The following is a 13,791-nucleotide window of genomic DNA, read 5'->3' on the forward strand; positions in this document are numbered from 1 at the left end:
CAACTGAACTGGGGCTTGAGAAACCAGATTCAATCAGCTAGCTAATTAACTACTCAGCTCCCACAGCTGAAATAAATTACCCTGTCTGAGCTGCAAGAAAGAACTTAGCCTACTTACACAGTATTTTCCAGTTACTGCTAATTACAGACTAGATTAGATTTTAGCAGCAAATTTTAAGAACAAAATTAATATTTTAAACTCCCCCACTTACCAAACTCCAGGTCTGTTCTCAGTTTCCTCAGCTGCACTCATTCCTCAGCTGTACTCGGAAGTAGATGGTATTCAGATCGAGTTGAAATAGGTTGCCAAGGCAGCTACAAACAGTGGAATTCTGCCTCAGACAGTGGCTGTATTTGTAGCAGAAGCCGAGGACATGGTTTCAGTTTACCCAGACATGTAGTTTAGACAAACAACTGGCTCCATCAACTGTGTCCAAGTAAACTTGGGCATTATTTTGCTAGTAGAACTGGTTTTATCCCCTCTTGTATGGTCACAGAATTAAAGCAAAAACAGAAAATGGTGGAAACACTCGACAGGTCAGAACAACCATGATTGAAGGGTTTTGATGAAGGGTCATTGATCTGAAACATTAACTGTTTCTCTCCATAGATGCTGTCTGGCTGGCTGCGTTTTTCTAGAATTTTCTGTTTTTATTTCAGATTTCCAGCAACTGTGGTATTTTGCTTTTCTGACAGAGTTAAAGATTCTTACAACATGTAACAGCTTGAACAAAAATGATTCATTTTTATAACAAAATTTATTCTCCTGGTCTTATTACAATCAATGGAACATGATCTTTAAAAATAAAAACAAAAAAACTGCGGATCCTGGAAATCCAAAACAAAAACAGAATTACCTGGAAAAACTCAGCAGGTCTGGCAGCATCGGCGGAGAAGAAAAGAGTTGACGTTTCGAGTCCTCATGACCCTGTCGACCACTCAGGTAAACTAAGACGAGATTAATAAAAGCATTTTACTGACAATTGTTACTTCAACTCAAACTGTTCAATTCTTATACATGAGGACTTGAAACGTCAACTCTTTTCTTCTCCGCCGATGCTGCCAGATCTGCTGAGTTTTTCCAGGTAATTCTGTTTTTGAACATGATCTTTAGTTTATTAGTTAACAAATTTAGATTTTTGTTCAGTTGCAAGTATTCTGTTTAATAATTTAAAATAACTTATGCTGTTCTATAATCTTTAGACAGTTTTTTTCTTACCACTGCTTGTCCTTGATTATTTCTCTGGTCTATAAATAATCCAGCAAACATCAGCCCCAAAGAACCTCCACTCAGGTAAACTAAGACGAGATTAATAAAAGCATTTTACTGACAATTGTTACTTCAACTCAAAATGTTCAATTCTTATACCTTATGTTATTTGAATGATTTATTTTAAACAATAAAAAATACAAATTCTGCAGGTAGAATTACAAACGTGCCTGTATATTGTGGACATTGTATTCTCCACAACGATTAGAGTTTTATTCATTTTAAATACAGTTCAAGCTCCACAAAAAACTCTGTATTAGATATTGGACTCTCAACTGAGGACATAAGCATTGAAATGACTTGGCTATATCAACAGATAAATGCATAGTGCATTTTTTATTTGCTCTCAGAATGTGGGTGACATGTATAAGGCTACATTTACTGTCCATTCTCAGTGAGAAAGGGTGTTGGACCTTGTCCTTTAATTACTGTGGCCCTTGTGGTGATGGTGCTTTCATTATTAGATAAGGAATTCCAGGATTTTGACCCAGTGACAATGATGGAATGGCAACTCATGTCCAAGTCAGAATGCTGTATGACCAGGAAGGGCTTTTGGAGGTGATGGTCTTCCCACAGCATTGCTTTTCCCTTTTTAGTGGTTAAGGTCATAAAGAAGAGATGTGTTGCCATAGAAACATTGGTGAGTTGCTATATTGCATTCTGTTGATTGTGCATACTGCAGCCATGGTGTATTGGTCACCTACATAAGGTAGAATTTACATCACAGAAACAGGCCATTTAACCCAACTGGCCTTTGCTGGTGCTTATACTCCACACGGATCTCTTCCCACTTTATGCCATCTAACCCTATGATATCCTTCTACTTTTTTCTCTCTCGTGTACTTATATGCCTTCATTGTAAATTAATCTATCTTATCAACCACACCATGAGGTAGTGAGTTCCACATTCTAACCACTATCTAAGTAAAGAAGTTTCTCCTGAATTCCTTATTGAATTTATTATTGACTACTATATTTATGACTCCTAGTTTTGAACTTCCTAACAAGCAGAAACATCTTCTCTACCCTAACCCTCTTCAGCATCTGACAGATAAACTTGGGTCAACAACTCAACAAGTTGACATTTAGGCACATTAGATTTGTCTTTTAATAGCAAATCAAAGTCTTGTTTTATTTCAATTTGTTGAAGATTTAGTTCCAGCAGTATTTGATGAACAGCTATTACCGTCATTGGCTCCACTATTTATCACCATTTATTAACATTCCATGCCTATGATGTCAAATTAAGTTGCAACAAAATCTTCATTCTTTTTTAAATATGACCTTACTCTGAGGAGCAGTGGAAAGGGAGAATATTGAGGAAAGGATTTTTTAAGGTCGGTGGAAGTGGGACTAGAAGCGGGCAGGCCTAGAATTTCATGGCACCAGCTGCTGCTTTGATTTGCCGGCACCATCCAACTCCTGAGACGTTTTCAGGAGCTTTTTTAAACTGGTCATCAGAGGACATTTTCATACTGAGATGCCCGTTCTCTCTTTGCAGGAATTTACCACTCTACCTCAGACAGTGGGATTACCAGTATGTCAACACTGGAGGGCCTCCTATTGGCCTTCCAGTCTCAGAGGCTGCCTGCTGACATTAATTGGACAGTGAGCATACCTTCTGGCCATTTATTGGCCAATCCTACAAAAAGGGTGCCAGACTATTCTCAATACCATGCGGGTCCCGGCCTCAAATGGAAAATCCAGCCCTGTGTCCGGTGACAGAGGCACTGATTAAGCAACTATCATGTCATAGAAACATAAAAAATAGGAGCAGGCATAGGTCATTCAGCCATTCGACCCTGCTCCATCATTCAATATGATCATGGCTGACCCACTATCTCAACGCCATACTCCCGCTTTCCTCATACCCCTGGATGCCTTTAGAGCCAAGAAATCTATCTATTTCCTTCTTAAATATATTCAGTAACTTGACCTCCACAGCCTTCTGTGGTAGAGAATTCCACAGATTCATCACACTTTCAGTGGAGGTGAAAGTTTCTCCTCATCTCAATCCTAAATGGCCTACTCTGTATCCTGAGACTGTGTCCCCTTGTTCTAGCCCCTCCAGCTAGAGGAAACATCATTCCTGCAACCAGCCTGTCCAGTCCTGTGAGAATTTTATATGTTTCGATGAGCTCCCCTCTCATTTTTCTGAACTCCAGTAGACACAGGCCAAGTCGACCCAATCTTTCCTCATACGACAAACCTTCACTGCGCACCCTCTATGGCAAGTATATCCGTTCTTAGGTAAGGAGACCAAAACTGCACACGATACTCCAGGTATGGTTTCACCAAGGCCCAGTATAGCTGCAGTAAGACATCCTTGCTCCTGTACTCAAGTCCTCTCGCAATGAAGGACAACATGCCAGTTGCCTTCTTAACTGCTTGCTGCACCATCATGTTTGCTTTCAGTGACTGGTGTACAAGAACACTCAGGTCCCTTTGTACATCAACATTTCCCAATTTATCACTATTTAAATAATACCCTGCCAATCTGTTTTTCCTACCAAAGTGGATAACTTCACACTTATCCACGTTATACTGCATCTGCCATGCATTTGCCCACTCACTCAACCTGTCTAAATCACCTTGATGCCTAACATCTTCCTCACCACTCACATTCCCACAAAGTTTTATGTCATCAGCAAACTTGGAAGTATTACATTTGGTTCCCTCATCCAAATCTTTGAGAAATATTGTGAACAGCTGGGGCCCTAGCACTGATCCCTGCAGTACCCCACTAATCATCCCCTACCACTCCAAAACAGACCTATTTATTCCTACTCTCTGTTTCCTATCTGCTAACCAATTCTTAATCCATGTCAATATATTACCTCCAAGTCCATATGCTTTAATTTTGTACACTATCCTGTTATGTGAGACTTTATCAAAAGCTTTCTGAAAATCCAAATACACCACATCCATTGGTTCTCTCTTATCTATTCTGCTAGTTACATCATCAAAAAACTCCAGTAGGATTGTCAAACATTCTTTACGTTTCATAAATCCATGTTGATTTGTCTAATACCGCTGATCTTTTTAAAGTATCCTGTTATCACATCCTTCATGACAGACTCTAGCATTTTCCCTACTACTGATGTTAGGCTTACTAGTCGGTAATTTCCTGTTTTCTCCCTCCCTTCTTTTTTTAAATAGTGGGGTTACATTTGCCACCTTCCAATCTGCTGGGACTGTTCCAAAATCTACAGAATTTTTGAAGATGAAACAAATGCATCCACTATTTCCATGGCCACCTCCTTTAGTACCCTGGGATGCAGATTATAAGGCCCTGGGGATTTATCGGCTTTGAGGCCCATTAATTTCTCCAGCGCTTTTTTTTAGTAATACTAATTTCCTTCAGTTCCTCCTTCTCACTAGACATTTGTTTCACTAGCATTCATGAGAAGTTATTTGTGTCTTCCTCCATGAAGAGAGAACTAAAGTAGTTGTTTAATTGCTCTGCCTTTTCCTTGGTCCCTCTTATAAATTCTCCCATTTGACTGTAAGAGACCAACATTTGTCTTTTTTTTTACATACTTTTAGAAGCTTTTACAGTGCACTTTTATGTTCCTTGCAAGTTTACTCTCAGACTCTATTTTTCCCCTCTTAATCAATCTCTTGCCCCACTTTTGCTGAATTCTAAACCGCTCCCAATCCTCAGGCTTGCTACTTTTTCTAGCAATTTTATATGACTCATCTTTGGATCTAATACTATCCTTAATTTATTTTGTTGGCCCTGGTTGGGCCACTTTTCCTGTTGTGTTTTTACACCAGAAAGGAATGTATAACTGTTGCAAAGCATACATTATTCGTTCCTTAAGTATTAGCCAGTGCCTATCCACCATCATGCCTTTTAATGAAGTTCCCCAATCTATCTTAGCCAACTCATGCCTCATACCTTCGTAGTTTCCTTCGTTTAGATTTAGGACCCTAGTTTTGAATCCGACTACTTCACTATGTCCTGGATGGTGTTGAGCTTCCAGAGTACTGTTGAGATGCACTTAATCAGATGGCTACGTATCCAAATAGGAACCACTGTCACAGGGGAAATAAAGGTTGCCGAGGGGCATTTCCCCTTTCAGACAAGTTATGTCATTGGACTGCCACTTAGGTTGTGATCTATTCTGTTCCATTCATAGGACTTGTTCTAGACATGTAGCTGTAAGGGAGTGCTAAACTTGCAACAATAACAATAAAATGGTGCCTAATCTTACTTTATTTCTGAGTGAGTCCATGGAACATGAATTCTGGCCGATCTTGGTGTACCTGCAATAATAATCCTATGCAAGTAGCCTATTGGCTACTGAACTATTTTAAATGATGTCCCAGGCCACAGTAGTATGCAGTGCCTGGGATTTATGGATTAGTAATTCAGTTGCTGGTGAGCTGATAAAAATAGATAATATTTTTCATGTAAAAGAAATCATGAGGAAATTTATTGGTCTGACATGACAAAACTTTAAGTATGGTTTTCCTTACTCATAATGTTCCATCTGCTTCTCCCCCAGGTGACACAAGACAGGTGTTAGCCATGGTGATGCTCAGGAGCCATCTGCACTCAAAGAGCAAATGGAATGTTATAGGTAAGGGACGTCATGCTTAAAGCTCTGTAAGATCCTGCCAGACTTCATCATTCTTGGCATCAGCATAGAGATAGCCACCTTACAAGGGTAATATACAACAGTATTCCCCAGCTGAAGGGTTTAGCTAGACTGACTGGATAAAGAATGTGACAGCAGGTGGCTTTATAGGGCCAAAAATGTTCTGGGCAGGGAACAGGGGTTTCTGTTGCTTCAGTGAGCCTGCATTCAAAAAGGTGCTGGGAGATCCCTGGTAACTCATTCTAGGCAGCATCTTTCATTTGTGTTTAGAATTCAACCCTGAAATTAACATGGAAAAGGAACTGGAGTTGGAAAGGAAGCAATAGCAGATGATGTATGTGCCACATAATGTGATATATGGGAATATCTAATTTCAACAGGGATGCTTGATTGTCATTTAACTTCTGGGTTTCTCCACTATGCGCAAGCAGATGTATTGTAAACCTGCATGACACCATTTCCGTTTGATTACTTAAAGAGCAGTTCAGAGATGAAAGAGGAGGAGGCTTATTGTTTGCAACATGGTAATTTAAAAGATAAGAAGATTCTGTGATGGCTGGGAGGAAAGCAAAGGCTGTGCTCACATTCAGTGATTCATCGCTGCATGTTCTGCTAAGTGCAGTAAGGGCCAGGAACCCTGTTAACCACTGTTGGGAGAAAGAAGCCTGCTGCTATCAGAAGGAAGGTGCAGTTGGAGATGACTCAAAAGGTGATAAGCAGGAGCATCACCTCAAGGTTCTGGATCCAATGCCGCAAATGTTTCCCGGACCAGCAAGGTTAGAGACCCCGTAGTGCACCACCCCCCATCTCTGTCTTGTCAAGCAAACTCTATTCACAGTGTTTCTCACATCACTTTCATCAGCACCTGTATACATGCACATCTTCTCATCCTCACTCCCCTCCCCTTTCCTATAGTCACCAGTACCGATCACCCCAATCCTCATGTAATCTGATACCAGCTCATTCACTTCCCCTGATTCTCAGTGCACATCCTGAAATGGCACTGTCAACACATTTCTCAAATGCATGTCAGTCCCACTTGTGATTCAGGTTTATCTGGCTGATTGTCTTCCTGACTTCATCCATTGAATGCACACATGCTTGATAGTCACTTATAAGTCTGTCAAGGCACTTTTGCAGGAGAAGAGCACATAGAATGCCAATGAGAGGCTAAGTATTGGAGACTGAACCCCTAAAACTTCAATCTAAATTCAATCAAGTCAATTATCACCCAATCTACCCACTCTCAAGCACCAGGGAAGTGCTGGAAGGGATATCGTTGATACTGTTATCAAGCAATACTTACTCACAAATAAACTGTTCACCAGTGCCTAGCTTGGATTCTGCCAGGACCACTTGACTCTAGGCCTCATTGCAGCTTTGGTCCTAACATGGACAAATGAGCTGAGGTGAGAGTCACTGCTTTTGACATCACTGCAGCATTTGACTGAATGTGGCATCAAGCAGCCTTAATAAAATTGAAGTCATTGGGAATCAGGGGGGCAATCAGTAATAACTACTGGCTGGGTTATACTTAGCACAATGAAAGATAATTGTGATTATGAAGGTCAATCATTCCGGCCCTAGGCCAATATGTCAGGACTGGTACCTTAAGATAGCATACAAGACTCAAACATCTTCTGTTGCTTCTTCAAAGATCTTCTCTCTGTCATTAAGTTACAAGTGTTGATGATCACTGATGATTACAGGGTATTCAGTACTATTTGCAAGTCACTGGATAATGAAGCAGTCCATGCCCACATGCAGCAAAATCTGGATCCACCTTATCCTTCTCGACCTGTATGCAGCTTTTGACATGGCTTGCCAGAGCATCTTCCTCCAATGCCTCTCTGCTAGTGACCATCTGGGTAGGATTGCAATCACCTGGTTCCATTTTTATCTATCCAGTCACTGCTAGAATATAAATTACAATGGCTTCTCTTCACACTTGCTCAATGTTACTTTTGGTATCCTGTTTAGGGTTCTGAGGCATTATTGGTGGAGATGGGCAGAAGGAGGAACACCATGGTTCACGGAGGACCAGGAGGCTCCTAAGAACGACCCTCAAAAGGGATTGGGAGCAGATAGCCAGAAAGGTCAATTCCAAGCATCTGGACCCAAGGACCTGGCAGCAGTTCCTAAATAAGTCTAATGACCGCATGTCAAGGCCAGTGAATATCTTCACATGGCATCTCCTACCATCCACACCACCAATCTCACATGCTGCTTCCCATCACTCACCCATTAGCACTCCTTAGCTGGACAGAGATGCTGACTCTTGGGATATCAGTTGAGAATGCTGGAGGTTCAGCAGCATCTGTATGAGTTACTAGCATTCTTGCAAGGTACTTCCCACAATGGCACAGAGGGTGGAGGAATCCTGCTCGCACATTTGTCAAGTGATGTCTCAAGGCTCCTTATCCATACAATCTTCCATTGAGAGTTGGATCTTCCCTGTGGAAATTATATCTGAATACACTAATGACTCTGTGTAGACCCAAACTACAAATAACGAGTGCTAATATTTCTCTGGGCTTTCAGGCTCTGGCAGGTAGATGATTAGTGAGCTTACGTGGTGTCACTGATTTCCTCCAAGCTAGGTCTGCAGTGGTTGGTGACTACCTGATGTGACATGCTCAGCCCACAGATACTCTGCCTGTCTGACAGGAAGCTGAGCCTCTGTTGATCCTGTTGGGTCGGCTCATGCTCTCTGTTGCTCCCTTCGCTGCTGACTATCTGTATCACCCATCACAACATGTCTTTCTTGCTGTTGATCCTCTTTCATCTCTTCTTCAGCCCAACCGAGAGGAGCCATGGTGCCACCCATCATACGGTTCTCTGTCTGAACACCTCAAAACTCTTCAAATAGTTCTTTCACATCACGTATTCTCATCACATTGGTCACCAATTGCATTAGAATCACAACTTAAATATGTTAATAACCTCCTGTCTCTCTACAGCAGGGCATTCTGATTCCAATACTTCAGGTGCTGTAGAAATTACGATGGTATACCTGCACTGGGTTGGGGGCAGGTTACATGATTTTTACATTTTAACCCCACGAATCACTCGCAGCATCTTAGAGTGCAACGGTGGGAAGTTGTGGGGGGGGGAGTGTTAATTCCAAGCCCATGGTATTGGAAGGCAATCTGACTATATTAGTCATCACAGCTGTGACCCTAGTATTCATGCTTGTTCATTTTCCTGCAATGGTCACTGATGAAGAATGAGAACCTAGCCGGACATTTGTCTCCCTAGATAAAAACAAAAAAACTGCGGATGCTGGAAATCCAAAACAAAAACAGAATTACCTGGAAAAACTCAGCAGGTCTGGCAGCATCGGCGGAGAAGAAAAGAGTTGACGTTTTGAGTCCTCATGACCCTTCGACAGAACTTGAGTTCGAGTCCAAGGACTCGAACTCAAGTTCTGTCGAAGGGTCATGAGGACTCGAAACGTCAACTCTTTTCTTCTCCGCCGATGCTGCCAGACCTGCTGAGTTTTTCCAGGTAATTCTATTTGTCTCCCTAGTCCTGACTGATGTCACTTTATGAGGCAGGAACTGGGAACTGAACATAGGACCTTTCACTCTCTACACTTTGTGTAAGGTTTTTATCCACTATCCTATGGGTAGTATACAAGTGATAGATGTTGACCTATCTTTTGACAGTGTAATTTGCAAGGTGCATTGTAAAGCAGCACAGTAAATTTCCACTGGGGTTCCCACGATTGGCTGCTGTAACTTGGACAGAAGATTATCAGAACCCCCCGGATATGGGGAGTAAAAGAGATCTTCTGGGTAGAATCAGGACAATCAGGGGAACCTGATCAGTCCTAGCCAAAATTTATCCCTCAATCAACATTATTCAAGCAGATTATGTGATCACTATCACAATGCTGTTTGTGGGATCTTGCTGTGTGCTGTATATCCCTAATGCAGTGACAACAACACAAGAAGTACTTCGATGGCTGTAAAGAGCTTTGGGACATGCTGAGGTCATGAAAATTGCTACATTCATAGGATCTCTCAGTAAATAGTATTGCATTAGTTTGTGAAGAACCTTACTGGCAATAGTATCATTTGGGTCTTCAATCTTGGCTACTGTGCATAAATGTTCAAGTGCCATATATAATAGGGATGCTGAGGCCCCACACATTACTGCTAGTGCAGGCATGTACTTGTTGGCACCTCCACAAACTGCTACCTAACAAAAGCAAAGCAAACAAGAATTAAAGATTGGTAAGTATTGGGTACAATGCATGCCTTTAGAAAAACTTAAAAATACTTTGTTAAACCATAAACATGGCACAGCTCGTGATTTAAAACATGGAGCAGATTTTAGTCATGAGACAGCCAACTAATGGAGTATGCTGGCCTGCTAATTATTATGTTCCGTCAGAACTAAGAAATAGGGGCGGCAGTCGGCCATACTGCTCCTCGAGCCTGTGCTGCCGCTCATTAAGATCATGGCTCTGGGGTAGGAAATTCCAAAGATTCATCAACCACTATCATTAATAGATAATGAATAGTTGAGGCCTCAGCACAGATCCATATATGACATCACTAGTTACTTTGAATTCAAGTACATTTTCCATTATTATCCCTAAACTCTGTCTTCGACAGCCTATCCAATCTTATCTGGCCAATAATTTGTCTTGAATTTCGTAAGATTTAATTTCAGTTAAGTCTTTTATATGGAACTGTATCAAATGTCTTCTGGATGGTCATAAATGACATCAATAGTCATTCTCCTGTCTCCCACTTCAGTTACTTACTAAATGGTGAAAGCTAAAAACAGGGGAGGTCCAAAGAGCCTTCGGGGTCCATGTATACAGATCTTATAATGCCATGAGCAAGTAAAGAAAATAATCAAAAAGACTAATACCCAGAAGAACAGAATGCTTCACCTATTCAAAACTATGGTTAGATCACACCAGGAGTACTGTGAGTCGTTCTGGGCACCTCACCTTAGGAAGGAAATATTAGCCTTGGAGGGAGTGCATAATGAAGATTTACCAGAATACTACATGGACTCCAAGGGTTAAGCTACAAGGAGAGATTATTGTATTCCCTGGAATTTAAAAGGTTAAGTGGTGATTTGGTTGAAGTTTTCAAAATATTAATATGAACAGCAGGATAGGTTGGAAGAAATAATTTCCATTACGAGGAGGCTTTGTCTAAAAATTAAATGCTGCCCTTTCAGGAGTGAATTGGTGCAACAGGCTCAGCGTGTTGACTATTCCAGTTCCAAAGTGCCACTTTGACCAAGGGCGAATCATCCCCCCGACACCGGCGGGCATCTTGGTGGGTGAGGGTGGATAATCCTTTGGGAACATGAAAATCGGTTTCCCGACAGCAAGATTTGACGATGGGAACTTATGGTCCTGATCGTTGTGGCGCGATATTGGTGTGAGGCCAATCCCACCGAAGGCCGTCAAGAAGCCGTTTTGCATCCCACTGATGAGATTCAAATTAACCCCGATTGGAATCTCTTCCCCACGACCATCCAATCATCGCCCCTACCCCACCTTGCCAGTATGAAACCGCTCCGGTTCGTAACATATTGGACTTGTTGGGACTAACCTGGATGGAGGCCTGGAAGAGCTCGCGGATGCTGGAAAAGGTGGAGAACTCTGAAGCTGGTGGTTTCCTGAGAATTAGGTAGGCCATCGCTTGAGTGGACTCTCCAGCAGCATTCGCATCAATCAGGTGGGCTCTACTAGAAGGCCTCACTTTGCGCAGGTGGACTCTCCAGCAGCAGTCTCATTGCAAGGGTGGACTCTTTGCAGCTGTCGCATTGCGCGTGTTGGCTCTCCAGCAGCAGTCACATTGCGTGGGTGGACTCTATGAGGAGCTGTCACATTGCCTGGGTAGACTCTCTAGCCGGGTGAGCAGCAGCATGAGGTTGTGCGGCGCACCTATGGTCTCCGTGTTGTGGGAGCAAAAAGATGGGGAAGAGGGGGAAGAAGAGGTGGGGCAGGTGTGTAGGCCTAAAGGGGGGCAGTGGACGTTAGGTGTAGTAATTGAAGGAAGAAATGTAAAGCTGCGGGTGTCTGGGATGGGTGAGGTGGTTTATGGAGCAAGTGCATGGGAAGGGCCGTGGTGGAGTATGAGCCGTTGTGGGGTGTGTGCAGGTGTGAACAGGCAGGGGGGTGTTGTATGGAGGTGTGAATGATAGTGGGGAGGAAGGGGTTTGTGCTGTCTACTTCTGAGTCCTGGGGAGAAAACTGAGGGAATTGGTGACATGAAGAGATGGTGACAGTTAAAGGGGCCAGGGGGATCAGGTTGGGTGGGAGAGTAAGGGTCCTGCAATGCTGGGTGAAGGGGCACTATGGGTTGTTTCAGGAAACAAATACGGAATTTGGGGATCAGAGGCACAAGGGGGCATCTCTACAATTACTGGAGTGGGCTCCTCAGGAAAGAAGGGGACGTTATGGTTAGCCTGCACTGGACAAAGGGTGATGCGAGGGGGTGCAGTTTCTAGGGTGACTATGGGGAGGTCAAAGGTAACACCAGGAGGGCCAATGGTTATTGGGGAAGGGTTTGGGTAATGTGGGAGGATGAAAGGTATTGGACTGTGCCTCAAAAGTGACTTTCACCATGGTGGCTCACAACTATCCAGTGCCTCATGTTGGAAATGTCAAGATGCTGGATGGGAGTTAGGTCATTGGGTCGGCGGAGCTGTAGGTCAGCTCAGCTGGACAACTGAAGGAGAACCCCAGCATGTAGTTCTGCCAAAGCAAAGGCTTGGAAATTGAGGAGGGTGTGAATGGCATAGGAGCACCGAGCGCAGGAGGCTTCTCACACTTGGCTGACGAGGGCCCTGGAAAAGATCAATGCCTCCCTGTAAACATATGCTTCCGGGGGACGTGGAACCAGCCTGGGTTGTCCTCCTGAATATAGGGAGTGTTGTGACAGCTCTACAGGTGCAATCTCATTGTCGTCCTCATCAGCCTCGCTCCTCTGTGGGCTGGACCTGGTGCTAGAATCAGGTTCGGGGTTTGGCCTCACCCTCTTCTTGCTGGCACCTGCAGTTGCGAGAGGTGAGAGTGAGTGACTGCATGGTCTGCCTCCAACATGGCACCACGCATGACCCTCAGGTTTCTAGGCAGAGACATTAAGCACTGTTCTTTGCTGGATGGTGGCCAGACGCCTAACCCACCATCTCCACATGCCTGGTCCTGATGCTCCCCTGCCAACTTGGCAGCCTACTCGGCAGCCCACTCTTCATATGGTGTGAGCTGCCAGTGTTGAGCCATGCCCTCTCCTGTCCTGTTTCTCCCTCTTTTGCATTTGTTGTGCGCCAACTTGTCCTGCACAAGGAGAGAAGATGTTTTGAGAGCACTTGGAATGCAGGTTGTATTCACATGCTACCAGCAGATGGCAGCAACCAGCTGGCTACTGCATGCCATGTGAAAGATGCAATGCAGCTAGTCCACTAAACATCCTTGGCAACACCCTCCAGAGTGGTGAGCTCATGCAGATAGAAGGATAAGGCACGAGGAGGCATGGCATCAGCTGTGCTTGCTGGTGCCTGCCACACCAGACCCACTCCCCTTCCATAATATGAGCTCTGTGTGGCAAGGTCAAGGACCCACAGTCACCTCTCTACCTGTAGACTATATGGACTGCATTTTGGCTGTGAAGCATCAACGCATCACTTTGAGAAGCCCTTTATGCATGGGCAGCACAGATGATAGCCTGCACTAAGGCCCATGTCCCAGTTCCCATTCTGAGAGGTGAGTTTGAGCAGTAGAGGGTGGCACTGATGAGATCATTTATCCTTTTCCTGCACTGCAGGGTTGTCCTCTGGTGTGTACTGTATGCACTCACCACCTTGGTGACTGCCTCCCATGCAGGGTTGGTAAATCAGGTGGGCCTCCTCCTTCCATCCCTGGAGCAGAGGACGTTCCTCCTGT

General features: G+C 43.6%; 1 protein-coding gene across 1 annotated transcript in view; it reads right to left on the bottom strand.

The window, feature by feature from the left end:
- The window catches only part of LOC121281478 (putative ammonium transporter 1), a 63,266-nt gene that overhangs the window by 11,511 nt on the left and 37,964 nt on the right, over positions 1–13,791 (bottom strand). Inside the window, exon 7 of the mRNA XM_041194422.1 lies at positions 9,938–10,076. Within this exon, the coding sequence (XP_041050356.1) occupies positions 9,938–10,076 (139 nt within the window). The remainder of the gene's footprint in view (positions 1–9,937; positions 10,077–13,791) is intronic.

Source organism: Carcharodon carcharias, chromosome 8 (genome assembly GCF_017639515.1).
Source record: "Carcharodon carcharias isolate sCarCar2 chromosome 8, sCarCar2.pri, whole genome shotgun sequence".
Classification (NCBI taxonomy): Eukaryota; Metazoa; Chordata; class Chondrichthyes; order Lamniformes; family Lamnidae; genus Carcharodon; species Carcharodon carcharias.